Genomic DNA, 27,854 nt, shown 5'->3' on the forward strand with positions numbered 1-27,854 from the left:
TTTATGGGCTAGACAAAATTGTATGTATAGCTTGTACCTTGTCACGCGGAAATGAATTAAAAATAGTAAAAATAGATAGTATTCCGTCTAATAAAGTAAAGTTGGGTGAGGTGAGATATGATGTATGTTGTTTTAATCGGGTGTTGTTGATTAAAAAAACATTTAGTATGAGAAATAGTACAAGAGGACTAGTAGTAGACCGGGTCCGAATTTTGAATAGTATTTTGTTTTGGTGTGGCGAAATCAGAAGAAGGCACAGGGTCATGGAGAAAGAGGAAAGTGGGTGGTAGTTTCGTAGGAGGAGTTTTGCTTTATGTGTGAATCGTGGCCATCATTTTCAAAGAACATGCATTAATGTGTGGAAACGGCATGATTTATGTGTGAAGGGTGATGCGCGCAAGAGAAACAATGGATTGCAAAGAGCATATCCCCATGCTCCGTACGGTGGTACTCACCGTCTCTTGGTTGTTGTTAATCACTCTGCTATACTGTGAAGCCGCATACAATTATTCGGAATGCAAAGAGCAAACATACAAATGCGGAAGTCTGATCAACATATCGTATCCTTTCTGGGGACACGACCAGCGAGACTCTGAATGTGGTGGCGGTGACCTATTCGAGCTCAAATGCTATGATGATGATACTACACTTCTAATTGGCTCTCAAAATTACACGGTGAAGGAGATCAACATCGCCACTTACACCATGAGACTGGTCCGAACAGACCTTGCCCGTGATGTTTGCTCTCCGCAATTTGGTGACACTTATCTGAACCCTACTCTGTTCTCGTATCCCCCTGAAGTGCACAACGTCACCATATTCTACGATTGTACCCCCATCACAAATCCACAGTTTCCAAACAGCATTACGTGCGGGTATGCTGTCCCTAATATTGGGGAGGGATTTCAGTATTCACTTATAGAGCAGTGCAAGCGACGTTTGCACGTGCCGACTGACGATCCTGAAGTAGATTATGGTGGTGGTAAAAATTCTGCTGTCGAAAAGGCTCTTGATAAAGGGTTTGAGGTCAAGTATACTGTTTCTCAAGATTGCACAACATGCCTGGGAAGTGAAGGAAATTGCTCGAGACATGATGCTCATTTTTACCAAAATTTATGCCATTATTGCCCTGATGGATCTCACGCCCTACACTGTTCTAAAAGTATGTCTTCTATCCTATCCTCGCTCCTCTTTTCTCCTACCAACTTACTGTTGTAGCAAAATCCTCTTCATACTTTGCCATCTCTATGCTCTTAAATCTGCATCTGGTTCCCGTTAGGAAGTACGAATCCTCCAATTCAACAAAATCATCACGTCAATAATTACTTTTTTTTTAAAGCAAATTATCATTTTTTTTCTTACAATAATGAAATCAGTGTCTCAATTTCCCTATCCTAGCTGCCTTCCTAGTCCCCACTTAATAGTTCTCTCACTTTTTTTTTCTCCCCTCGGCAAGTCGTATAAATTATAGGTATAAGCATGGGTATTAATTGTTCTAACTTCTGGACAGACATACATTCACTACATCACCCAAAAACAAGAACAGAGTGGAATGAGATTAATTTCTAATATTATATTACGTTGAAGTGTATCTCTCCTCGATAAATAAATAGTAGTAAAAAGTCGAAAAGTGGTACTTATAATTATAATAAAAATAATTATTAAAAATTCATATTTTTAACACAAATTTATTCAATAATCTCTGGGAAGTTTCAGTTACAGTTACACTTACGTTTGTTGACTTGACATTGAGAAAAACTAGATAATTGACTGCATATTTTTCCTAGTCTTGCTGTGTCCATCTCAGATGGTCCCCTACAATACAAGTATTAGGTGGTTCCTTCTTTACAGCTTCATGATTTGGTTTTTCCGTTCTCAGTTTTTCCTCCTTTTCTTGTAAGTGTGAATTCAACTTTGACTTTTAGTAACGTTTCCTGATATTTTCCTTTATAACCCTTGAATAACATTATCAAGTATTTTCCTATGAATTAGTGTCCCCGTTGTTTCGCTGTATTGGCTATCTCTAAATTTGTTTTAACCATTATTCCTTTTTACTTCTGTTAATGGATTTTTAATTGCTACTAACCTATTATTTTTATTTTCATGGTTCGTATAGTTCTTGTATTTAAAAATTGTTTGCCGAATAAATTCAACATATTATACTGTCATGCATATAGTGCATATATTATTATTAACAGTATACATGAGCATGGCTCAAGACAAAATTTCAAGCAAACTCTTCTAAGAGGGAAAACTGTTATATATGGTTTGAAATTATTATTCATATATAATTTACAGTCTGAGGATAAATATTTATATTAATTTTTATTGTATATCACTTGTCTGATATAAGCTATATTTTGTAGTCACACTTTTTTATTCTCTTTTATGTGGTTGTGGTCTTGGATACCCTTTATCAGATACATATATGTATTAATAATAAAAGAAAAAGAAATTATAGTTAATTAAAAGTTCTTAAACACACATTTAAATAAAATCCTTTTAAAAGAGTAAAAGATTCGCATTCACTTTTCTCGCATCATAATAAAATTTATTCAAATAAATTATAAAATCATCTCGACTCAAACAAGGTCGTCCAAAAATTCATGCAATTAATATAAAAATCTATACCCCAATGTCACATCCTATTAGAGCATTATGTTCCCGCATCCTCTAGCATGAGATTTTCCATAGCCATGCACCTAACGATTTGCTCCCACGAACACAAAGTTCAAGATCATCACAGGATCCAAACACAAATAGCATATGGGGAGTGAGTTATCACATTCCTAACTAATAGAGAGAAACGAGAAAACTAGATATACATATCATGTAAATGAGATACAACTTACTTAAACATAACTCACGTAATTCCACCACTTTGTCGTGTAACATCACATTAAACCACAACACATCTCATTCATTTTCACATGATTCACGTACTCAAAGATCAAAACACAATATCACTAAATAAATCAATATCAATAAATACACAAGAGTTATGCAACAGATACACTAAGACTCAAGCCTATATGCAATGTGATACCCTGTCAATGAAAAATCACCCTGGGGTACTTAGGAGTACATAACAATTCACACCACACAATGAGTATGTCAGATCACTCTCACTAAGTAAAATCATAAGGTGACCAGTCAGGGTCATTCTATTTTACGAGAATACTCTAACCATATGGGATCAACATAGGCTTAAAGGAGCACTCAAATCGAGTGTCTTTACCCTCAAGGCCTAGATTCCGAAGAATCCGTTAGGGCCTCACCTTCCAGATTTAGGTCCAACCCCTAAAACAATTTATTTAACACACAGACACTGTTAATGAATTATAAAATATCCATGACCTCACACTCGTGTTTCAAACGCGATTAACACATTGCGCTACAATTTAACACCAGTTCCTAACAAGGAAACCTACATTTTCCCTTTAACATTGCGCATAAACACTTTTCTCAAGATAAACATTGGTCGGGTGATTGTATAATTCACAGCTTACAAACAAGTATTGTCACATTAAGTGTTAAACACACACTTATTCACAACCAGATCTCATGTCCACAGTTTAACATCTCATAATGTCACAATCCACCATCACATGTTTATGTGTATCTCACAAATTAACACATGTTCAACTTTGCACTTATACTCAATCTCAATAACAATATTATAATTTCAAAGCAACATGTTATCCCGCAATTCATCACATATTTAATTTATCACTTATACACAATTTCAATCATAATTTCATGATCCCAATATAACTATTTATCATGTTAATCCTATCAAAAACACAAAAAATATACAAAAATGTTTCTCAATCCATGGGCAGTAAAACCCCTCAAACAATTTCACATAATCATACAACAAGAATTTTAATACAATAAACATCCCAAAATAAACCTCAATTTGATCTCTTAGGGATTCCTACACATGTTCATTCTAACCTCAATTGCGATAAACTCATCCCTTACCTCTAAGCGGGCTCACGTGTGTTCCAGCAATCATAGTGACATCTCTAATGGTTCCCTGACATTCCTCAAGCTTTTCCTTTGGTTGCTCGAATAAGGTTTCCAAACGTTAGAGAGAATGAGAAGAGATTGAAGCCTTCATTTCACTGTATGCGTGCAATGAGTATTTCTCCCTCCCCAAACATTACTTTACAAATCCCAACGGTGAAGATGTGAAAAAATGAATTGCAAACCTATTTTCCAAATTTCACAATGATCCAACGGTTAACAAATCTGAGATTGTAGGTTGACTGAGACAGGTTTTGGGTCTCTACGAGAAAGGAGAAGGTTACGCAAAGGGAATTTCTATCACCTCCAACATTTTCTCGAATTTCCAAAGGTGAGAATATTCAGAAATGAGTTCCGAACCTAATGCTCAAGTTTCACGATGATCCAACGGTTAACGAGTCAGAGATTGTCATTTTACAAACAAGTTTAAGTGTATGCTGGAAAAAGAAAGGGTTTTGGGGGGAGGAGAAGGGAAAACGAAATTAAAAGGAAGAGAAAGCGCATAGACTATCGTCAGTTTAAAAATTGACCTAACATATCTCTATTTATAGCTAGGTACTCTCAGCTTATTATTTACTCTATTTTTCTTTATTTTGTTATTTTATAAACAAATACTCTATTTTATTTCCTATCAAATGAATAAATCAAATATCCTTTTTATTTTCCTTCAAACCATTATTTTGTTAGAAGTAATTCTAACTTATAGATAGGATTAGTCAAATAAAGATTACCATTCCTAGCTATCAGATTATCAATGACATGTGTAGATGAAGGCGATTCTTGGTTATCAAGAAGTCGCAAAAATTGTAGAAGAAGGGTTCTCGGTGCACACAACCGATGCCACAGATGTGCAGAAGGCACTTTGCAAAGAATATGAGAAGAAAGATTATAAAGCGACCATTTTACTGCAACAATGTGTTGATGTGGCACACTTTGAAAAGATTACAGGTGCTGCAACTTCGCGAGAAGTGTGGCAGATTCTGGAAAAATGCAACAAAGGTGCAGAGCAACTGAAGAAGGTGAGACTCCAGACGATGCGATGACAATATGAATTAATGAAAATGGAGAACAACGAGAAGATAGCTGAGTTCCTCAACATAATCATCTCTCACACGAATGTGATGAAAAATTGTGGTGAGAAAATCACAAATCAAACAATTGTTGAAAAGATTTTGAGAACTCTCAATCCCAAATTCGACCACATTGTTGAGCCATTGAAGAATCCAAGTAGCTTGAAGATTTGAAGGTAGAAGAACTTCAAGGTTCTATTGAGGCGCATGAGCTAAGACTTATTGAAAGAGGTTCAGAGAGGTCTAGTGATCATCAAGCATTGGAGGCTTATACCTCAAAAAGAGGAGGCCACAACTTCAAAGGACATTTCAGAGGTTGAGGTTGTGGAAAAGATATCAAAGGTGGATTTGGAAGAAATAGTCAAAACCAAGATCAAGGAAAGATTGATCAAGATCAACCAGAAAGCTGCAATAAAAGAGGGAACTTCAATAATTAGCGAGGAGGAAAGAAAAAGGTTGATAGCAAGAGGCTGAAATGCTCCAATTGTAATCGAATTGGGCACCTTTAATTTCTACAGAATGTACAACCCTAACAAGTCACACAAATCATCAAGGGAGTCAGTCACACGGAGATCATCAGGCACACATGGCTAAAGAAGAGAATGAAGCAAGCTCCGAGGAGCAACCTTTGATGCTAATGATGATCACCAATCCAAAATCTTACAACAATGAAGTGTGGTACATAGATTCTGGGTGTTCTGATCATATGACAGGGCATCGAGATTGGATTGTCAATTTTAATCCAAAGAAGAAGAGTACTATGAAATTTGAAGACAATAGAACCACTCAGGCTGAAGGTTCTGGAAATGTACTAGTCAAAAGAGAAGATGGAAAACAAGCAGTGATTACAAAAGTATTGTATGTTCCTTGAATGACCTCTAATTTGATTAGTTTGGGTCAGCTCTTGGAGAAAGGATGTTTAGTGAATTCAGTTAAAGGTTCTCTAGAAATCCATGAAAAAGCAAAGAGACTGGTGATGAAAGCCCCATTGGCCAAGAATAGAACCTTCAAGGTAAGCCTAAACACCATTGAATCTCAGGGTCTTTCCACTGCAACTTTGTCAGATGAATCATAGTTATGGCACCTTAGACTAGGCCACTTAAATTTTAGAGATATGATCCTCTTGAGATCCAAAGAAATGTTAACTGGTCTCCCTCCAATTAAAATTCCTAAGAAGATATGTGACAATTTCTTAATCAACAAACAAACCAGGAATTCCTTCAGCAATTTTACTACTTCTAAGGCTAGTGAAATATTGCATGTTTACTTAGATATTTGTGGACCTCTTGACACTCCATCATTAGGAGGAAATAGATATTTTGTCTCTTTTGTTGATGATATGAGCAGGAAGGTGTGGCTTTACCCAATCAAAGTCAAGAGTGATGTGTTCAACATCTTTAAAGATTTCAAAGCTCTTATGGAGAAGCAATTTGGAAAGTGCATTAAAATTCTAAGAATAGATGGTGGAGGTGAATTCACATCTGGAGAACTTAAAGGTTTCTGTAAGGAGCATGGTATAGTTCATGAAGTAACTTCTCCTTACACTCCCCAACATAATGGCATTGCAGAAAGAAGGAATATGACAATCTTGAACATGGTCAGAAGCATGCTTAAAGAGAAGAATCTTCCTCACATTTTTTGGGGTGAAGTAGCCATGACAGTTGTGCATGTTCTGAATAGGTGTCCAACCAAGAGGCTTGACTCCATGGTTCCAGAAGAAGCTTGGTCAAGAAGCAAACCTTTAGTTAAGCATTTCAGGATTTTTGGATCCTTTTGCTATAGGCACGTTCCTGATCAAAGGAGAAAGAAGTTGGATGACAATGGTGAGCCAATGATTTTTTTTGGATACAACTCTACTGGTTCATACAAACTATACAATCCAAAGAATCAACAAGTTCTATTTAGTAGAGATGTTTACTTTGATGAAGTAAGCTCATGGGAAGAGTTTCAGCCTACTTCTGAGACAATACCGAAGATTCAACTAGAATTGAAAGATGATGATCCGGTACAAGAGATACATCAAGAAGTAGTCAATAATGAACCTCAGATGGTGGTTGATAGACCTACAAGAGCCAGAAGTTTTCCCTTAAGACTCAGAGATTATCAGGTTTACCCTGGTAATGCAATTACTGAGGATGGTGATTTGGTTCAGCATATGGCACTTATGGCAGACATGCAACCTATTACTTTTGAGGAAGCTATCTCTAAGGAAGTATGGAGATCAACAATGGAGGAAGAATTGAAGAGCATCGGGAAGAATGATACCTGGGAAATGGTAAATTTACCTCAGAACAAAAAGCCTATTACTGTTAAATGGGTTTTCAAACTAAACTCAAGCCTGATGGGTCGATTGCAAAACATATAGCTAGGCTGGTGGCTAAAGGATTCATGCAACATGAAGGTTTAGACTATACTGAAGTATTTGTTCCAATATCAAGATTGGTGATTGTAAGATTGATTGTTTCCCTAACTAGCTGGAGAAATTGGAAACTGTGGCAACTAGATGTCAAGTCAGTCTTTCTAAATGGGCCACTTGATGAAGAAGTTTTTGTGGTACAACCTCGATCCTGGCTTCATATGTAAAGGTAAAGAACAAAAGGTTTTGAGACTAAGAAGGCCTTGTATGGCTTGAAACAATCACCTAGGGCATGGAACAAAAGGATTGACTCCTTTCTAACTGGTTTTGCCTTTCAGAAATGCTCAGTTGAGCATGGTGTGTATATCAAAACAGTAACTGAAACTGAGATTGTGGTGATGTGCTTGCATGTTGATGATTTACTCATCACTGGTAGTAGTTTGACTGTTATTAAATCACTCAAGCAAGGATTGAAAAGTGAATTTGAGATGACTGATCTAGGCATTTTCTTGGATCAAAGGAAATACATCTATGAAGTCTTGAAGAAATTTAAAATGATGGGCTGTAAACCAGCAGAGACTCCAGCTGAATTGAATGTGAAGCTTGTGAAAAGTGAAGATGAGGGCTCTGTTGATGGAGCTATGTTCAAGTAGATTGTTGGTAGCCTGAGGTTTATTTGTCACAGCAAGCTAGAAGTGGCTTTTAGTGTTGGTTTGGTCAGCAAGTTTATGAGTGATCCTAGACAACCACACTTGATTACAGCTAAAAGAATCATGAGGTATCTAAAAGGAACACTCGGATATGGCATTTTGTTTCCTCATCACACTAAGGGAGATGATAGCCTACACCTTGTAGCCTACTTTGATTTTGGCTAGTGTGGTGATTTGGTTGACAAAAGGAGCACCATGGGACAAGTTTTCCTACTGTCAGGGTCTCCCATATCCTGGAGTTCTAAGAAGCAGACAGTAGTAGCATTGTCCACTTGTGAAGATGAATAGATTGCAGCCTGTGCAACTGCCTGTCAAGCTTTGTGGCTATCCTCTCTACTTGAAGAATTGAAGGTGTTTACTGGTGAGGCAGTGGATTTGTTGGTAGACAATAAATCAGCAATTGATTTGGCTAAGAACCCTGTGTCACACGGCAGAAGCAAGCATATAGACACCAAATTTCATTTCCTCAGAGATCAAGTGAGCAAGGGGAAGATCAGACTTCAACACTGTAGAATTGAGAAACAGCTTGGTGACATTATGACTAAGTCCTTGAAGAGTGAAAGGTTTAAGGAGTTGAGAGAGTTTTTGAATGTTGTTAGTTTGTAATTGGTTTGAATCAAGGGGAGGTGTTAGAAGTGATTCTAACCAATAGATAAGATTAGTTAAATAAAGTCAATTTGACAGATTTCCAATCCTAGCTATCACATTGATTTTAGTTTTTTGATATGCTATAAATATCAACCTTGTGCTAGAGTGTAATATAATAGAAAAAATAAGAATATTTTTTCTCTCACTTTTCTATCCTCTGTTACTGTAATCCGTGTGTGTTTGAGTTCCATTCTTGTTCTAGTATATTTTAATAAAGTTATTTCTCTTTATTTATTTAATTACAAAAATCTTATTATTTTTTTCTAAAACTTTATTTATTTTAAATAAAAAAATATTTTTAATTTATTTCACGAAAAAATAGAATGTTAGATGGTCTAAAGTTATAAAAATGTCCTTTTAGATAAAAATGGTGGTACACGACGGAAAAGTAGTGATCCATCCTTTTTCCACTTTTCCTTCATTTACTTTTATCAATTCATTAAGTGTATCTCTCAATAAATAAATAGTAGTAAAAAGTCGAAAAGTGGTACTTATATTTATAATGAAAATAATTATTAAAAATTCATATTCCTAACATTGGGTGTGATGTCAGTGCTGTATACAGTTATTGGTAATTCCCATTGTGTCTCTCTTCGGATATCATGCCATAGCCATTAGCGTGTACTTTCTACATGAGGCCTTCGGTGAAAGTACATAAATATACATGTTTATGTTTGTTATAGTCAACTACAATATCTTCCTTGAATTGGCACAATGCTAACCCATCTCTGCTATCACTGCTGACTGTTGCAGGAAAAATTCATTGGACGATGAAACTCATTTTAGGTAATAGATCGGGTTTTCCTTCAACTTTTTTTCCTATTATGCATATTTATTTCTCTTAACGAGGAGTACTCTCAAATTAACACTCTCTATTATTAAAATTCATTATAAATTATAAATTTAAGAGAGCGGCTCATTAAATATGAGACTAACAAAAAGAAACACAAAAATACAAAGAAAAAAATTTAAAATGAGATGAAAAAAATTGACAAATTTTTTTATTTATACACAATGAATGAACAGTGAGATAAAAAAAACTTACAGAAAGAGCGGAGAGATACATAGGCAATCTTAAAAATGTACATTTTTGGATTAATTTATTTATTTTATGTTCACAAAAGATTTTAATAATGAAAATATTTAGAAAATCTTTTGAATCATTGACTTACATGATGCATTCGGTCAGGAACACTTGTTTGGAAATAACCTCATATCCATTGAAAAACTAAAAATTGTCTTTAAAATAACAAAAAAAAAAAAAACACATAATTATTAACTGCCGTCTTCTTATTCTTACCATATCTATGGTTCAATTTACAAGCATTGGTAATTCACCGTCGTGTTCTTGTATATTCTTATTTATTTGGGTCTTGTTTGTTGTGTACATTTTAAACTGATAAATATTAACTTCTAGATACAAGAGGAATTCAAGTATTTCTTAACCCCTGATTCTCCTATATATCTTTTAACACACAGGTATTACAGCTGGAGTAATGGGAGGATTCATGATATGCATCATAATTTGCTCTACTAAATGTATGTCATCAACAAAAGTAAAACTATGGTTTACGTTAAAGAATGACCAAGGTATAGAATCATTCTTAAAACATCATGGAGCACTAGCTCAGAAGAGATATAAATTTTCCGAAGTTAAGAAAATGACCAACTCCTTCAAAGTTAAACTGGGTGAAGGTGGCTTTGGTGCTGTATACAAAGGAGAGCTACTCAGTGGCTGCCCTGTGGCTGTAAAGATATTGAATGCATCCAAAGGAAATGGCGAAGACTTCATCAATGAGGTTGCTAGCATCAGTAGAACTTCTCATGTTAATGTTGTCACACTTCTTGGATTCAGTTCGGAAGGACGCAAAAAAGCTCTCATTTATGAGTTTTTGCCCAATGGTTCTCTTGACAAGTTTATTTACAATAAGGGTCTGGAAACAACTGCATCCTTGTGTTGGGATAATTTCTGGCAAATTGCCATAGGTACAGCCCGAGGACTAGAGTACTTGCATAGGGGTTGCAACACTCGAATTTTACATTTTGACATAAAGCCACATAACATTCTTTTGGATGAGAATTTTTGCCCCAAGATATCAGATTTCGGGCTTGCAAAGCTTTGCCCTATGAAAGAGAGCATTATTTCTATGTCAGATGCTAGAGGAACAATAGGGTATGTAGCTCCAGAAGTATGGAATAGAAATTTTGGCGGAATTTCGCAGAAATCTGATGTTTACAGCTATGGAATGATGCTACTAGAAATGGTGGGAGTGAAGAAGAATATTAATGGAAAAGCCAGTCAGACAAGTGAGTACTTCCCAGATTGGATATACAACAGGCTAGAGCAGGGCATAGATTTGACAACTGATGGGGTGATAGCCACACAAGAAAAAGAGATAGCAAGGAGAATGACTATAGTGGGTTTATGGTGTGTTCAAACAATTCCACAAGATAGACCAACAATGAGCAAAGTAATAGATATGCTAGAAGGCAACATGGATTCCCTAGAAATGCCCCCAAAACCTGTTCTTTCTTCTCCAGCTAGATCGCTTCCAGAATTTACCACTAGTTCATTGCAATCTGGGTAGATCTTTCAAATTATTTTGTAAAACAGATCACTCAACATGATTATGTTGTACTTTTAATTCATTTTGAAACAAAGTGGATGCCATACATGTGCAAACAAGTTGAATTCAAATGCTAGACCAAACTGTGTGCTGTGCTTAGCTCTATGTAAGAGTCAGGGCCAAATATTATTGTTGCTGTAGGTGAGATCAAAGTTGTTGACTCTGATAAAATCAGCTACAAAGGATGGACAAGTGGCAGCAAATGTGTCTTCCTCTTTCTTGATAGTCTCTCGTCTTGAAGTTCTTTTCTTTTTCTTATAATAATTGTATTTTTAGTATCTTTTAGAGTTAATCGCTATCTTCCGGGTAACTTTATACTGTAACTTCCAGAATTTACTAGTTCTTAGCTATCTTCCGGGTAGATCTTGAGAAGTGGCAAAACCTGTTCTTTCTTCTCCCACTAGATCGATGCCAGAATTTACCACTAGCTCTTTGCTATCTTCCGGGTAGATCTTGCAAGTTATTTTGTAAAACAGTTCACTCAGACATAATTATGCTATAATCTATTTATCTATTTGTAATATATAAATCCTGAGGTTCAAATCAATACCATGTCACATCATTACCCCATTTCATCTCTTTGTATATATCCCATGTCTATTTTGTTTGTCTATTTCCTTCTACGATTTCATTTTCATGTGAGAAAGAGAAGTGATTGAAGTACGTGAAAAAACTGTCATAAGGGTGGTTTCCTCTTCCACATGATCTGCAAGATGGGCAGACCAAAATTTCTACGCAAAATTGGGTCCTTCTTTGATTCTTTCCACATGTTTGGTGTAATGTCCCTCCCTGACATTCTTTTGTTTTTGTATATATTATAATTCCTTTAATATCTTTTCTCTAAATTTTCATTTTCCTCCATTTTAAACTCTAAAGGTTATCTTTGATTTCAAACATAAAAGACTAATTCTATTGCGTTATTTCTAATGCTAGTTTTTTTTTTTTTTTGATCAGTTTCAGGGGTGTGTGACAAAGAACAGGTTGTGCCATCTATTGATTTAGTTTACATGTAGAAGAGGTTGTTCCATCTTTAGTAAGCAGATTTCGACATCTAGCTTTGCTTTTATCTCAATTTTTTTAAGGTTCTGGTCTGTTTTATATTGAAATTAATCAAGAAAATAATAATTTTTACAGGGTATTTCTAAATTGTTATGTCATTGGTTATTGGAACTCCATATATTGCCAATTGCCACACACACTGTTCATTTCATTGAGATGGCTTCCTTCACTTTTGTCTGCTCTGTCTAAATTGTCGAGTTCAACATGCATAAAACATATTGTCCAACTGATCGAAGCATCTAAATAATTGACTATTCTACGGTTAGTGCTCATCCTTCAAGTGATTTCAAGAGTCTTTATATTTAACTTAAAAGCCTTTTTTTTTTTTTGTATATAATCTGACAATTTTTAGCTATGATCGAGAGCTGAGTAAAAATAATAATAATTGAAAATAACAATGTTGTTTGTATTCTAGATGGAAATGCTAAACTTTGGGTGTATCTTTTGTGGTGCAAGTAACTTGGGTTGTAATACTGAAAACAAGAGATGGTACATCGCTTGTGGATCAGTTCAAGTGGAGGGTACATCCACTTGTAAAGGATTTTACAAGATTAAAGAAAATCTCAAGGATCGGTGTGGTTGCTTAGAGACTGAATGTAAGCACGGGCTATTGTCGAACCAATATAAAAATATTGGTTAATTACGTGTTTTTCTTCCAATAATGCAATCAGTGTCTCAAGTTCCCTATCCTAGCTGCCTTCCTAGTCCCCACTTAATAGTTCTCTCACTTTTTTTTTTCTCTCCTTCGGGACAGACATACATACACTACATCACCCAAAAACAAGAACAGAGTGGAATAAGATTAATTTCTAATATTACATTACGTTGAAGTGTATCTCTCCTCAATAAATAAATAATTATTAAAAATTCATATTTTTAACACAAATTTACTCAATAATCTCTTGGAAGTTTCAGTTACAGTTACGTTTGTTGACTTGACATTGAGAAAAACTAGATAATTGACTGCACATTTTTCCTAGTCTTGCTGTGTCCGTCTCAGATGGTCCCCTACAATACAAGTATTAGGTGGTTCCTTCTTTACAGCTTCATGATTTGGTTTTTCCGTTCTCAGTTTTTCCTGCTTTTCTTACAAGTGTGAATTCATTGGATTGAAATTTTGCACATGTTTTGTGGGGACAAAACAATCAATTGGTTGAAGCTTATATCTGATTTTGTTTTTCCGTTCTCAGATTTTCATGCTTTTCTTTATCAACTATTTTTTTATTATTACAAATGATCTTGTGATAAATTAATTAAAAGTTATTTGTTACTAATTTTATAATTAATTATAATTAATAATATTACTTGTATTTTGATGATAAGAATTAAAAAGAAATTAAAATATAAAATATAAAGACTAAAAATAATGCTTTCAAATTATAAGAATTAATATATAATTAAAATACAAATTATAAGATATAATAAAATTATTTTCAAATGAACTAAAAGAGAAAAATATAAACTATAGAAACTTAAAAAAATTATTTTAAAAATATAAGTACTAAAAGATAAAATGGAAATCAAATAAGTAAATAAACGTTAATGTATTAATGTTACATGCATGCTTTGATTTCTCCACTTTCCATTAGAAAATCGTTTGCACCAATCAAATCATCCACTTATTCTGGTTTTCTCCTTCATAGTCACAAAATATGACTCTTAACTTCTACTCATAACTGTGCAAAATCTGTATAAATAACTTTATATAAATTTAATTTAGTGCAACCTATTCAAATGAAACTGGATACATGCGGTTGAATTCAGATATAACACCAACATCTATGTGGATAAAGCATCAACAGTATTGTTCATTCCATAATTGCTTCTTTGATTTGTTATGTAGGGAAAGAAGTCACATGCCAATTCTAAATTCTTTTTCAATATGATATTAAACATATCAAAATGTATCTAAAATTGATTCTGGACTTAGAATCAATTCCTTCACACCAAATCAAACACATATTATATTGCGTTATTCACTTTGAAAAGAAAACAAGAAACTCAATTTCTTAGTAATTGTTTGATTTTTCTATAAAGAAAAATGAAAGGCTTCATTTTGATTTAGTTTTTGAATAAATAACATAGGTATAAATTATAGCTATAAGCTTGGTTATTAATTGTGCTAACTTCGGGACAGACTACATCACCCAAAAACAAGAACAGGGTGGAATAAGATTAATTTCTAATATTATATTACATTGAAGTGTATCTCTCCTCAATAAATAAATTGTAGTAAAAAGTCGAAAAGTGGTACTTATAATAATTATAATGAAAATAATTATTAAAAATTCATATTTTTAACATTGGGTGTGATGTTAGTGCAGTATACAGTTACTGGTAATTCGATTGTGCCTCTCTTCAGATATCATGCCATAGCCATTAGCGTGTGCTTTCTTCATGGGGCCTTCGGTGAAAGTACATAAATATACATGTTTATGTTTGTTATAGTCAACTACAATATCTTCCTTGAATTGGCACAATGCTAACCCATCTCTGCTTTCCCTGCGGACTGTTTCAGGAAAAATTAATTGGAAGGTGAAACTCCTTATAGGTAATAGATCGAGTTTTCCTTCAACTTTTTTTGCTATTTTATGCATATTTATTTCTCTTAACGAGGAGTACTCTCAAATTAACACTCTCTATTATTAAAATTCATTAAAAATTATAAATTTAAGAGAGCGACTCATTAAATATGGGACTAACATAAAAGAAACACAAAAATACAAAGAAAAAAATAGAAATGAGATGAAAAACAATTGACAAATCTTTTTTTTTTATCAACAATGAAAGAACAGTGAGATAAAAAAAATTGACAGAAAGAACGGAGAGATACATAGGCAATCTTAAAAATCCACATGTTTTCGATTAATTGATTTATTTTATGTTCGCAAAAGTTTTTAATAATGAAAATATTTAAAAAATCTTTTGAAAAATATATTTTCAATTTTCGAAAAAAAAGTCACCAAACATACCATCATCTTTTACTTTGCATATCATGACTTACATGATGCATTCGGTCAGGAACACTTGTTTGGAAATAACCTCATATCCATTGAAAATCTAAGAATGATCTTTAAAATAACAAAAAAAACACATAATTAACTAAGCCCGTGATGTAATATTAGAAATTAATCTTATTCCACTCTGTTCTTGTTTTTGGGTGATGTAGTGTATGTATGTCTGTCCCGAAGGAGAGAAAAAAAAAAGTGAGAGAACTATTAAGTGGGGACTAGGAAGGCAGCTAGGATAGGGAACTTGAGACACTGATTGCATTATTGGAAGAAAAACACATAATTAACCAATATTTTTATATTGGTTCTCGTCTTGATACACTTCAACGTAATATTAGAAATTAATCTTATTCCACTTTCAACGTTATTAAGTGGGGACAATAATATAGTAATTGTATTTTTAGTATCTCTTAGAGTTCATCACTATCTTCCGGGTAACAATAATATATTGTAACTTCCAATATTTACCAGTTATTTGCTATCATCCGGGTAGATCTTGAGGAGTGGCAAAACCTGTTCTTTCTTCTCTCACTGGATCGATTCCAGAATTTACCACTAGTTCTTTGCTATCTTCCGGGTAGATCTTGCAAGTTATTTTGTAAAATAGATCACTCAAACATAATTATGCTGTAATCTACTTATCTATTTGTAATATATAAATCCTGAGGTACAAATCAATACCATGCCACATCATTACCCCATTTCATCTCTTTGTGCATCTCTTTTTATATATCCGATGTCTATTTGTTTGTCTATTTCCTTCTACCATTTCATTTTCATGTGAGAAAGAGAAGTGCTGAAGTAGGTGAAAAAACTGCCATAAGGATGGTTGCCTCTTCCACATGATCTGCAAGATGGGCAGACCAAAATTTCTATGCAAATTGGGTCCTTCTTTGATGCTTTCCACATGTATCGTGTAATGCCCCGCCCTGTCATTCTCTTGATTTTGTATATATTATAATTCCTTTAATATCTTTTCTCTAAATTTTCATTTTCCTCCATTTTAAACTCTAAGGTTATCTTTGATTTCAAACATCAAAAACTTGATACTATTGCATTATTTCTAATGCTAGTTTTTTTTATCAGTTTCAGGGATGTGTGACAAAGAACAGGTTGTGCCATCTATTGATTTAGTTTAAATGTAGAAGAGGTTGTTCCATCTATAGTAAACAGATTCCGACATCTAGCTTTGCTTTTATCTCAATATTTTTAAGGTTCTGGTCTGTTTTGATATTGAAATTAATCAAGAAATAATAATTTTTACAGGGTGTTTCTGAATTGTTATTATTGGAACTCCATATATTGCCAATTGCCACACACACTGTAAAACTTCATTTCATTGAGATGGCTTCCTTCACTTTTGCCTGCTCTGTCTAAATTGTCGAGTTCAACATGCATAAAACATATTGCCCAAAGCATCGAAGCATCTAAATAATTGACTATTCTACGGTTAGTGCTCATCCTTCAAGTGATTTCAAGAGTCTTTATATTTAACCCAAAAGCCTTTTTTTAAAACATAATCTGACAATTTTTAGCTTTGCTCGAGAACAGAGTAAAAATAATAATAATTGAAAATAACAACGTTGCTTGTATGCTAGATGGAAATGCTAAACTTTGGGGGTTTAATGTGAATATGTTCTTTGGCAAATCATCGTTTCCATTTTCTTTTAATCAATGTTTTCATTTTTCTCTTCATGTTGATTAATTTCTAAAGAGACCATTTGTATATGTATATGGGCATTGGTTACTCTTACTTCAACTTTAAAATTTGCTCTCAGATTGGTTTTATATGGTAGTGTTGACTGTTGTTGCTCATGTAATTCATATAGTCTCCATAGCATTTATTTTATCGGTCTCGTAGAAAACCACACTAGTTTGAAGAATGGTTTATTGATTTTGGTTTGTTCATGTCTCACATTCTTCATAGATGATATCCATAGCATTTTCATTCCAATTTGTGTGAGAATAACTGTATATACTATTTTTACTTGAGATTGATGTGTGATGCATGTGTATTTATTATAATTAAACAAATTTTTGTCCCCAAAAGTATGATGCAGTAACATTGATGTCTGAAAGATGAAAAATATAAGTTTAATTTCTAAATGTGTAAAAAGTGCAACAAATTAATCTTACTGTTAAATTTGTGAGACCATTTTATCATTAAATTGTAATATAGAAGAATCAATTTGACAATAAATCATATTTTTTGAAGACTAATTTATCATTAAATTATCTACAAAACTGATTAGTGATATCATGGAGCTCTAGCACAAAAGAGATAAATTTTTTGAAGTCAAGAAAATGACCAACTCCTTCAAAGTTAAATTGGGTGAAGGTGGTTTTGGTGTTGTATACTAAGGAGAGCTACACAGTGGTTGCCCAGTGGCTGTAAAGATATTGAATGCATCCAAAGGAAATGACAAACACTTTGTCAATGAGGTTGCTAGTATGAGTATAACTTCTGATGTTAATGTTGCCATACTTCTTTGATTCTGTTTGGAAGGACGCAAGAAAGCTCTCATCTATGAATTCATGTATAATGGTTCCCTTGACAAGTTTATTTTCAGTAAGGAGCTTTAGGCAACTTCATCGTTGAGTTGGGATAATTTGTGGCAAACTGCCTTAGGGATAGCCAGAGGACTAGAATACTTGCATAACCGATGCAACATTCGAATGTTACATTTTGACATAAAGCGACAACATTCTTTTGGATGAGAAGTTCTGTCCCAAGATATCTGATTTTGGGCTAGCAAAGCTTTGTCCTAGAAATGAAAGTATTATTTCCAGGTCTGATGCCAGAGGAACATTAGGGTATGTAGCTCCAGAAATTTTGGCAGAATTTTACACAAATATGATGTAATCTTTCACTTTAAATTTAAACCACCTAAACGTTAATGGTAAAAAATCAATTTCATTATGCATTAAATACATCTTATCTTTTAACTTAGAATTCTACAATTTGAAAGGTCTGGGGTGCAAGAATAGAATCAATGTTTCTGTTCCAAGAGAGGCTATGAAGGATGCTTTGCATGTTTCTAAGAAGAAAGCAGAAAACATAGCACCTTTCTATTCAACTATTTTTTGTATTGTATGTTTGGCAAATCATAATGGTACTTTCCTCTGTTTCGGGTGTAACTTAGGAATTTCCAATTCCCAAAAGGGTGACTCATCTATCACTTCCATCTACATATGATTTTGGCATGTGGTTTCAGTTTTAGCCATTTTGTGGTTGCTGTGGCGCGCCAATAATTTGACTTCAATGATAAATTTTGTTTCTTACTCAACATTAATTCATTGGAAATTACTACCTTCCTTAACTCAGTTCTATTTGCAAGAACTAGAGAATACTATACAACGCGTTTTCTGCATGATTAGTATTTTTGTTTGGTGCGGGGAAGTAAGAAGGCACAGGGTCATGGAGAAAGAGGAAAGAGGGTGGTGGTTTCGTAGGAGGAGTTTTGCTTTTATTGATTCATATGGTGGTGAGAATCGTGGCCATCATTTTCAAAGAACATGCATTTATGTGTGGAAACGGCATGATTTATGTGTGAAGGGTGTTGCGCGCAAGAGTACTTACATAGGGGTTGCAACACTCGAATTTTACATTTTGACATAAAGCCACATAACATTCTTTTGGATGAGAAATTTTGCCCCAAGATATCAGATTTCGGGCTTGCAAAGCTTTGTCCTATGAAAGAGAGCATTATTTCCATGTCAGATGCTAGAGGGACAATAGGTATGTAGCTCCAAGTATGGAATAGAAATTTTGGTGAAATTTCACACAAATCTAATGTTTACTCGTGAGAGTTTCATAGACTCAACTTGTTAACTCGTAAAAATCTATTTTATGTAAAAATAATAATAAAATATTTATAAATAACATACTAATTAAACATTTTAACAATATAATATAGTAAAATAATAAATCATATGGTTCAGAATATTTAAATAATCAAGTCTAGTAATAATATATCACTATTAGATAATAACTTACAAACGTTATAATAGTGGTAGATCATTCTCATCAAGAGTTTGATGCTATTAGAAAACAAGGATTTAATATTATTAAAGGTGGAAATTTTGTATTTGAGAATAACACACTAAATGAAAGTATGTCGAATGCTAAACAGACAAAAAAACAATAAAAAATGACTTATGTTTTGGTCTAATTTTTTTAACTTCTTAATTCATTGATTCCGTGGTAAACTTGAGTCTACCGAGTTTATTTAAAGTTTGTCCACAGTCTATTACAAGAAGAATTTATTCAAGAGTCAACTCGCAGAGGACAAGTGGACTCGTAAACTCGTAAGAATTAATGAATTTACTCAAAAATTTGATAACCATATTTATAGCTATGGAATGATGCTACTAGAAATGGTGGGGGGGGGAGAAAGAATATTGACGCGGAAGCGATTCACACAAGTGAGATATACTTCCCATATTGGGTCTATAACAGGCTAGAGAAGGGAGCAGATTTGAGACCTGACGGGTTGATAACCATGAAAAAAAAAATGAGATAGTAAAGAGAATGACTGTAGTGGGTAATGGTGTGTTCAAACCTTTCCAAAGGATAGATAGACCTACTATGAGTAGAGTAGTAGATATGCTAGAAGGCAGCGTGAATTCACAAATTCCCCCAAAACCTATTCTTTCTTCTCCCACTAGATCAGTACCAGAATCTCCCACTATATGAAGTTAATTTCTTTGCAATTTGGGTAGATATTCCATGTTATATACTTTGTAAAATGAATTGTTCAACATAATTATTCTGTACTTCTGAAACCAAGTGGATTTCATACATGTGACAACATAATGTGACTCCCTCTCTTTCTTGAAAGCCTTTCTAGCTCTTAATTAAATTTTACAGTCAATTATAAAATAACTTGTTTGAATTATAAAATTTTACAAATATTTTCATTGAAATTCAGAATAATCCGTAAATTCCTATTCAAGGTATTTTAATTGCTATTCAGTAAATTGTTCCAGTTGGACGTTTAATCTGGAATTTTTATCCTTCATTAAAATTAGGAATTTAGAATTCCACCAAAATAGGTGGGATTTTAAAAATTCCTCACTCTTCATTTTCATTGATCAAAACACGTTTTAGCAACATCATCCATTGCAAAGTTTCATCCCTTCCATTTTTTAGTCACTCGGTGGGTGCGTGACTGACATGGCAGACACAGCGGCTGCGGAGAAGCCAGTTTGCATCTGTTTGGAAGGCCGCATGAGAGCTCTCATATATGAATTTATGCCCAATGGTTCCCTTGACAAGCTCATTTATAGAAAAGGACCAGAAACCATTACACCCTTGAGTTGGGACATTATGTATGAAACTGCAATAGGTATAGCTAGAGGCTTAGAATACTTGCATATAGGATGCAACACTCGAATTTTGCATTTTGACATAAAACCACGTAACATTCTTTTGGATTTGAAGTTCTGCCCAAGATATCAGATTTTGGGCTAGCTAAACTCTCTGCTAGAAATGAAAGCATAATTTCTATGTCAGATGCTAGAGGAACAATAGGTGACATTTTTCAGGGGTTTCACTCAAGTCTGATGTTTATAGATTTGGAATGATGTTGCTGGAAATGGTGGGAAGGAGTAAGAACACTATAGATGAAGCAAGTCACAGAAGTGAAATATACTTTCCGCATTAGGTATATAAAAGGCTTCTGTTGGGCAATGATTTGAGACTGGATGAGGTGATGACACCAGAAGAAAATGAGATAGCTAAGAGATTGACCATAGTTTTATGGTGATAGGGCTACAATGAGATCCCAGTACTATTTCTCACTTATTTCTCTCATTTCTCTTCTCTGTATTTCTCAACCAAACACCTTTAATTTACACTTTATTATCGTCTATTTTAACTTTTCATTTTTATATTTTTTCATTCTATTTATCTTCTCTCTACCATGAACATTAGTGCAAGGTCTTTTTATATCATGCATAGAAGCATATTTCGGTGATTGAATATTATTTCCTTGCTTCTATAGAATTATTTGATAGCTGTGAAAAAAATCTTAAGCAAAAATATCAGAAGAATTTCAACTGTGCAGATTTGGCCAAGAAATTATTAAGAATCGTAATTCAACCTCTCCTTGTAACTTTCTAATGCACTTCGATCAGGTTAATCTCATAACCTTTTTTTTGTAAGTCTTTTCATTCAAAGACCAAAAAATATTCAGCAAAGTAAATATTATATATTTTATGTTTTCTATTGAATAATATTTTTATTTACTTTTTTTCTTTAAGAGCATTAGTTATTAGTATTTGTTTTACTAATAATGAATATTAAACTAAATTAAATTAAATTTCAAAGTTAAAACAACAACAATAATACAAATTTAAGGCACTACTTTTTCTAACGCAAATTTTACACAACTCTTCGAGGTTTAACTGTTTAAGTGACAATTACATGACTGTTGACCTCAGCTTTGACGAGAGCAAGCTAGAGTACGTTGTTGAATAATGCGTGTTTTTCAAACTTCAAAATATTTGTGAGTATTATTCTACTTGTCCCAGCGAGTAATGAGAGGTTCCTTCTTCATAGCTTCACTTTGAACATTAGTCATTAGTGATTAATAGACGTCTCTGAATTTCCCTGAAATTTCTCTGGCGGCTATATTCATGATTAGTTTTTTTTTTTTGTCTTTCTCGGTTCTCTCCCCTTTTGCTATTTTTTTCTAATTTTTTAAAATCATTTTATGATATGTAAAAACACATATTTACAATTTATTGGTCCAATTAATAGATAATAAAAATAATAATTAATAGATGAAGTTAAATAAATTTATAAAAAATTAATTATTTTAAATATGAAAAATAAGAGTTAAATTGACAAATAAATTGAGTGACGGAAAAAGAAAAGTCAGTGTAGGTAATAGATCTAGTTTAGTAAAAGGGTGGAGAGAGATGGAAAAGGTTGACGTTTGAGTATATTTATTATTATTAATTCACTAGCCCATAAGCCTAATTAACCCAATCCCATATTAGTTCAATGACAAACCTCCAAACTCAAATTGATTCAGGTTAGCTATCACATTATTAAATTTCGAACTCATCCAGTTTGACTATATTAAATTGAATTTTTCATTAATTAAAAATGAATATTAAATAAATTTATTACATTAAAGTGTAAAAAGTATATTGTAAATAAGAACACAATAATTTCAATAAATTATGTTAATTAATTTAAAAATCATCTTAAAATTTACTTCATGTTTAATTAATTTTATATATAGCTTTGAGTTATTGTTGGTTTACCAAAACAAGTTGAAAAGCTAGCTTAAAACTCAAAAACTAGCATTAACTTATAAATATTCAATAAAATTAATTATTAGAGTAATTGAAAAGTATAAATTAAAATGACAGAAAAATAATAAATCATAATTTATTTAAAAAAAATAAAAAATAGATAAATATATTAAAAATAAAAAATAGAAAAAAATAAAATCTAATATTTTAAAAATACTACTTCAAAATAATATTTCAAAAAAAAAATACTAGAACCTAATAAAAAAATTTATTTAGTAACTAATCAAATAAGTTTTTTAACTAATAAAAAAATTAAAAACTAATTAAAATATTTTATCGAGCATAATATATATATATATATATATATATATATACATGTTTTCCTAAAGTTTATGTAAACAATAAAATAAAATTCACTGAACTTTTTTATCTTACTTTATTAATTATTAGGCAATATGTGATTCTCACTAAACATATGAGTTTCATCTTTTTTATTAAATGATAGTATCATAAAAAAAAAATCACATGAATTTTAAGTAATAAACAATTGCATTTTACAAAAAAAAAAAAATGTTAGTGTTCCTGACCCTCTCTTCATTGTGAATCAAACAGAGGTGCTTTCGACTTTTCTTCCTTTTGTCCTACTTTGCATCGACTTTCCTTCGGGAAAAAATCAAATTAGATGGCGTGGTTGTAGAATATTTTATATTTAATTAACGAGATATATATGCACCTCATATTTTAAGATTGCTATCTTTCTCACGTCAATTTGTTTTACACCTCTATTATACTTTTTATTTTTTTATTCTTTTATGTGTTGGATAAGATATTATATATTCACATATAATGCTTTTCTATTTTCCATTTTGCTTTTAATTGGTTGTGTCTATCATTTTCCACGAACATGGTTAACTTAAGACAGTCTCATCATCCTCAAACACTCAGAAATCTGACACAAAATAGATACATGCGAAGCATCAATTAACCATATAATAATCCATCCACATCCATATCACCATGCACCCCACGTTCATATTCCCCATCTTTATGTTGTTGTTAACCACTTTGCGACAATCCCACTGTCAACCCAATGATCCAGTTTGTAGACAAGAGTCATACAATTGTGGATCATTGTCCAACATCTCTTACCCTTTCTGGGGTCTCAACCGATCCCGTTCTTGTGGCGGGGGTGACCCATTCGAGCTAAAATGCCACGATAACGATGATACTACTTCAATTCAAATTGACTCTCAAAATTTCACTGTGATGGAGATCAGCATCACCACTCAAACCATGAGATTGGCGCGAACAGACCTTGCCGGAAATGTTTGTTCTCCGCAACTTAACAATACTTATTTAGACCCCAGTTTGTTCAAGTATGGTTCATTCGTGTACAACATCACCATATTCTACAATTGTTCCAAGGCTATAGATACCTCTTTTGGATTCTTCACGTGCGTAGACGAGAATGCTATCTTTCGTGATGGTTCAGAAGATGAGCTGCTGAAAAAATTTCCAGGGCTTGAGAGTTGCAGAAGACATGTCCAAGCTCCGGTCGATGGTCCTTATTCTAATAATGGTGGACAAGATTTTCTGAAACAAGCTTTCAGTCGCGGGTTTTCAATCAACTATACGGTTCTCAACAATAGAAAAAGTATGTTTTCTATCTTCTCTAGTCTTTGGTTCAATTTCTGTGGTGTCAAAGGTCCCCAAGTTATTGTACGCGCATACCAATGTTATGTACTTTCTCTATCGTTATAAAAAGTGAGTAAATTAAATTATATAGATATCCATGATTATACAAATATTTTTTGTTTTTTTTTAATATTTACACTAACCTCCTTTCAGAGGAACTCGGTGTAATGTTTTTAAAAAATTTAAGGTGTTTGTATATTTTTAAATAACTAAGAGATTTCTTTTTAACTAAGGGAGGTTAATGTAATAATATGTAAGAGAGTATTAATGTATGTTTTTTAATAACAAAGGAGGACTAGTGTAGGAGGTTAATGTATATTTTTTTAAATAACTAAGAGAAGAGAATGTTTGTTTAATTTTACAAAACTTCAAGCAATATTAGTGTAATTTACTATAAAAAATCTATTTTGAGGGATCCAAAGGGCATGAATTGAAGGTTAATTGGTATCCCTTAATTTATCACTTGCCATTACTCAGCGCCTCATTGACCCAGTCAAAGCTCAATTCCTTGATAATTATTAGTTGAGTGACAAATCCACCGGCTTTAGTACTAACACGTCTGATTTTTTTGTACCAAGTGAAAAAATAGTACACATTCATAGAAGGAAGGAAAATATATATTTGACCACTCTGGAAGAATACACCTTGAGAGAGATACCATAAATAATTAATGTAATTGATTATTGTTCAATTTGTGTAAATTTATAAAAAGTAATTGTGAAATAGATGCTTTTTAAAATAAGTATTTCTTTAAGAAGTAAATAGAATTTTTTTTAAATAAGTAAAAAAAATATTTTTTAAAAATAAAAACAGTTTAAATAAATATAATAAAAAATAGATAATTTTTTTTATTTTGACAAATAATTTTAAACAAATGAACCTATGTAATGTGAAAAAAAAAAGAGAAGAAGACAAAGCAATGAAGATTGTCTACGGGGTGTTTTCATATGGTTGGGATATCCAAATATCAATACTCTCAATATAATTGTTTTGTATTTTAAAGTCCAATACGCAAGTTATAAAATATAATATAACAACGAGTAAATTAAACACTAATGTTGAAATTTCTTTTAGATTACACAATTCCTCTTTCATAAATTTTACGACAGCACTGTTGAAATTATGTGGAAAATGATCTGATGAATGAAATATCATCATGCCAACAAGATATATGCACCAATACTGCAACAGTCTAACGGATTCGTCTTTGCTCTCACCATGTGTGCTGTTGCAGGCAATAACAAAAGGAGGAAACTCATTATAGGTAATTAATCTAATTTCTTCGTTCCATCCACACCGCCTCCTTTAATTAATATTTATAACATTTTTAATAAATCTGATATTAAGTAAGAATCATTGCCCTTCACTGTATAGATATTGCTTCTTTTTTTTTTTCTCTTTTTTTATTTTACCCAGATGCTTACTTACATTACTTTCACCTATTATAGTTTGGAAATAGGAAAAATATCAATGCCCACTCCATGTTAGGGTGAAGGGAAGAGAGAGATAAGAAGAAAAAAAAAAGCTGAAGAGAGAAAGCAATAGATATAAGAAGTGATGGAAAAAAAAAAAGAAACACAAAAATAGAAAGGAAAAAAAAAAAAGAAATGAGACGAAAAAAGTTGACAAATATTTTATTTGTCCACAATGAAAGAACAGTGATATAAAAGAAATTGACAGAAATAACGGTGAGATAGATAGGTAATCTTAAAAATGTACATGCTTTGGATTATTTGATTTATTTTATGTACACAAAAGCTTTTAATAATGAAAATATTTAAGAAATCATTGGAAAAATATATTTTCAATTTTCGAAAAAGAAAAGTCACCAAACATATACCATCTTTTACTTTGAATCATGACTTAGATGAAGCATTCGGTCAGGAACACTTGTTTGGTAATAACCTCTAATCCATTGAAAAACTAAAAATGGTCTTTAAAATAACAGAAAAACACATAATTAACTACCGTCTTCTTATTCTTACCATATCTATGGTTTAATTTACTAGCATTGGTAATTCACCGTCGTGTTCTTATATATTCTTATTTATTTGGGTCTTGTCTGTTGCGTACAATTTAAACTGATAAATATTAACCTCCAGAAATAAAAGGAATTCAAATATTTGTTAACCTCTAATTCTCCTATATGTATTTTAACACAGGTATCACAGCTGGAGTAATGGGAGGATTCATGATATGCATCATAATTTGCTCTACTAAACGTAAGTCATCAACAAAAGTAAAACATTGGTTTACGATAAAGAATGAAAAAGTTATAGAATCATTCTTAAAACATCATGGAGCACTGGCACAGAAGAGGTATAAATTTTCCGAAGTTAAGAAAATGACCAACTCCTTCAAAGTTAAACTGGGTGAAGGCGGTTTTGGTGCCGTATACAAAGGAGAGATACACAGTGGTTGCCCTGTGGCTGTAAAGATATTGAATGCATCCAAAGGAAATGGCGAAGACTTCATCAATGAGGTTGCTAGCATCAGTAGAACTTCTCATGTTAATGTTGTCACACTTCTTGGATTCAGTTTGGAAGGACGCAAAAAAGCTCTCATTTATGAGTTTATGCCCAATGGTTCCCTAGACAAGTTTATTTACAATAAGGGTCTTGAAACCACTGCATCCTTGAGTTGGGATAATTTGTGGCAAATTGCAATAGGTATAGCCCGAGGATTAGAGTACTTGCATAGTGGTTGCAATACTCGAATTTTACATCTTGACATAAAACCACAAAACATTCTTTTGGATGAGAATCTATGTCCCAAGATATCAGATTTCGGGCTTGCAAAGCTTTTTCCCAGGAAAGATAGCATTGTTTCCCTGTCATATGCTAGGGGAACAATAGGATATGTAGCTCCAGAAGTGTGCAACAAACACTTTGGTGGAATTTCACACAAATCTGATGTCTACAGCTATGGAATGATGCTGCTAGAAATGGTGGGAGTGAAGAAGAATATTAATGCAGAAACCAGTCAAACAAGTGAGTACTTCCCAGATTGGATATACAAAAGGCTAGAGCAGGGCAGAGATTTGACAACTGATGGGGTGATAGCCACACAAGAAACAGAGATAGCAAGGAAAATGACTATAGTGGGTTTATGGTGTGTTCAAACAATTCCACAAGATAGACCAACAATGAGCAAAGTAATAGATATGCTAGAAGGCAACATGAATTCCCTAGAAATGCCCCCAAAACCTATTCTTTCTTCTCCAGCTAGATTGGTTCCAGAATTTACCACTAGTTCATTGCAATCTGGGTAGATCTTTCAAATTCTTTTGTAAAACAGATCACTCAACATGATTATGTTGTACTTTTAATTCATTTTGAAACAAAGTGGATGTCATACATGTGCAAACATGAATTCAAATGCTA

At 33.0% G+C, this 27,854-nt stretch overlaps 1 protein-coding gene and 1 long non-coding RNA gene across 7 annotated transcripts; both read left to right on the forward strand.

Moving 5' to 3' along the window:
• LOC114418624 (LEAF RUST 10 DISEASE-RESISTANCE LOCUS RECEPTOR-LIKE PROTEIN KINASE-like 2.8) lies at positions 1 to 27,854 on the forward strand. 6 transcript variants are annotated; one of them, XM_028384064.1, is made up of 4 exons: positions 1 to 1,162; positions 14,819 to 14,914; positions 15,018 to 15,050; positions 26,634 to 27,854. In XM_028384064.1, the coding sequence occupies exons 1-4, from the start codon at positions 391 to 393 to the stop codon at positions 27,740 to 27,742; spliced, it is 2,010 nt and encodes a 669-aa protein (XP_028239865.1). In that variant the 5' UTR covers positions 1 to 390; the 3' UTR covers positions 27,743 to 27,854. The 6 variants fall into 6 exon arrangements, with proteins under 6 accessions (XP_028239865.1, XP_028239867.1, XP_028239866.1 ...); XM_028384066.1 differs by lacking the exon at positions 14,819 to 14,914 and having other exon boundaries at positions 2 to 1,162; XM_028384065.1 differs by lacking the exons at positions 14,819 to 14,914; positions 15,018 to 15,050; positions 26,634 to 27,854 and adding exons at positions 9,567 to 9,599; positions 10,293 to 12,010 and having other exon boundaries at positions 3 to 1,162.
• On the forward strand, positions 15,645 to 18,387 carry LOC114418629. The gene is made up of 3 exons (XR_003668068.1): positions 15,645 to 16,426; positions 16,597 to 16,959; positions 17,763 to 18,387. It is a non-coding gene; the product is annotated as an uncharacterized LOC114418629 (long non-coding RNA).

The sequence above is a fragment of the Glycine soja genome, chromosome 7 (assembly GCF_004193775.1).
Source record: "Glycine soja cultivar W05 chromosome 7, ASM419377v2, whole genome shotgun sequence".
In the NCBI taxonomy this organism is placed as follows: Eukaryota; Viridiplantae; Streptophyta; class Magnoliopsida; order Fabales; family Fabaceae; genus Glycine; species Glycine soja.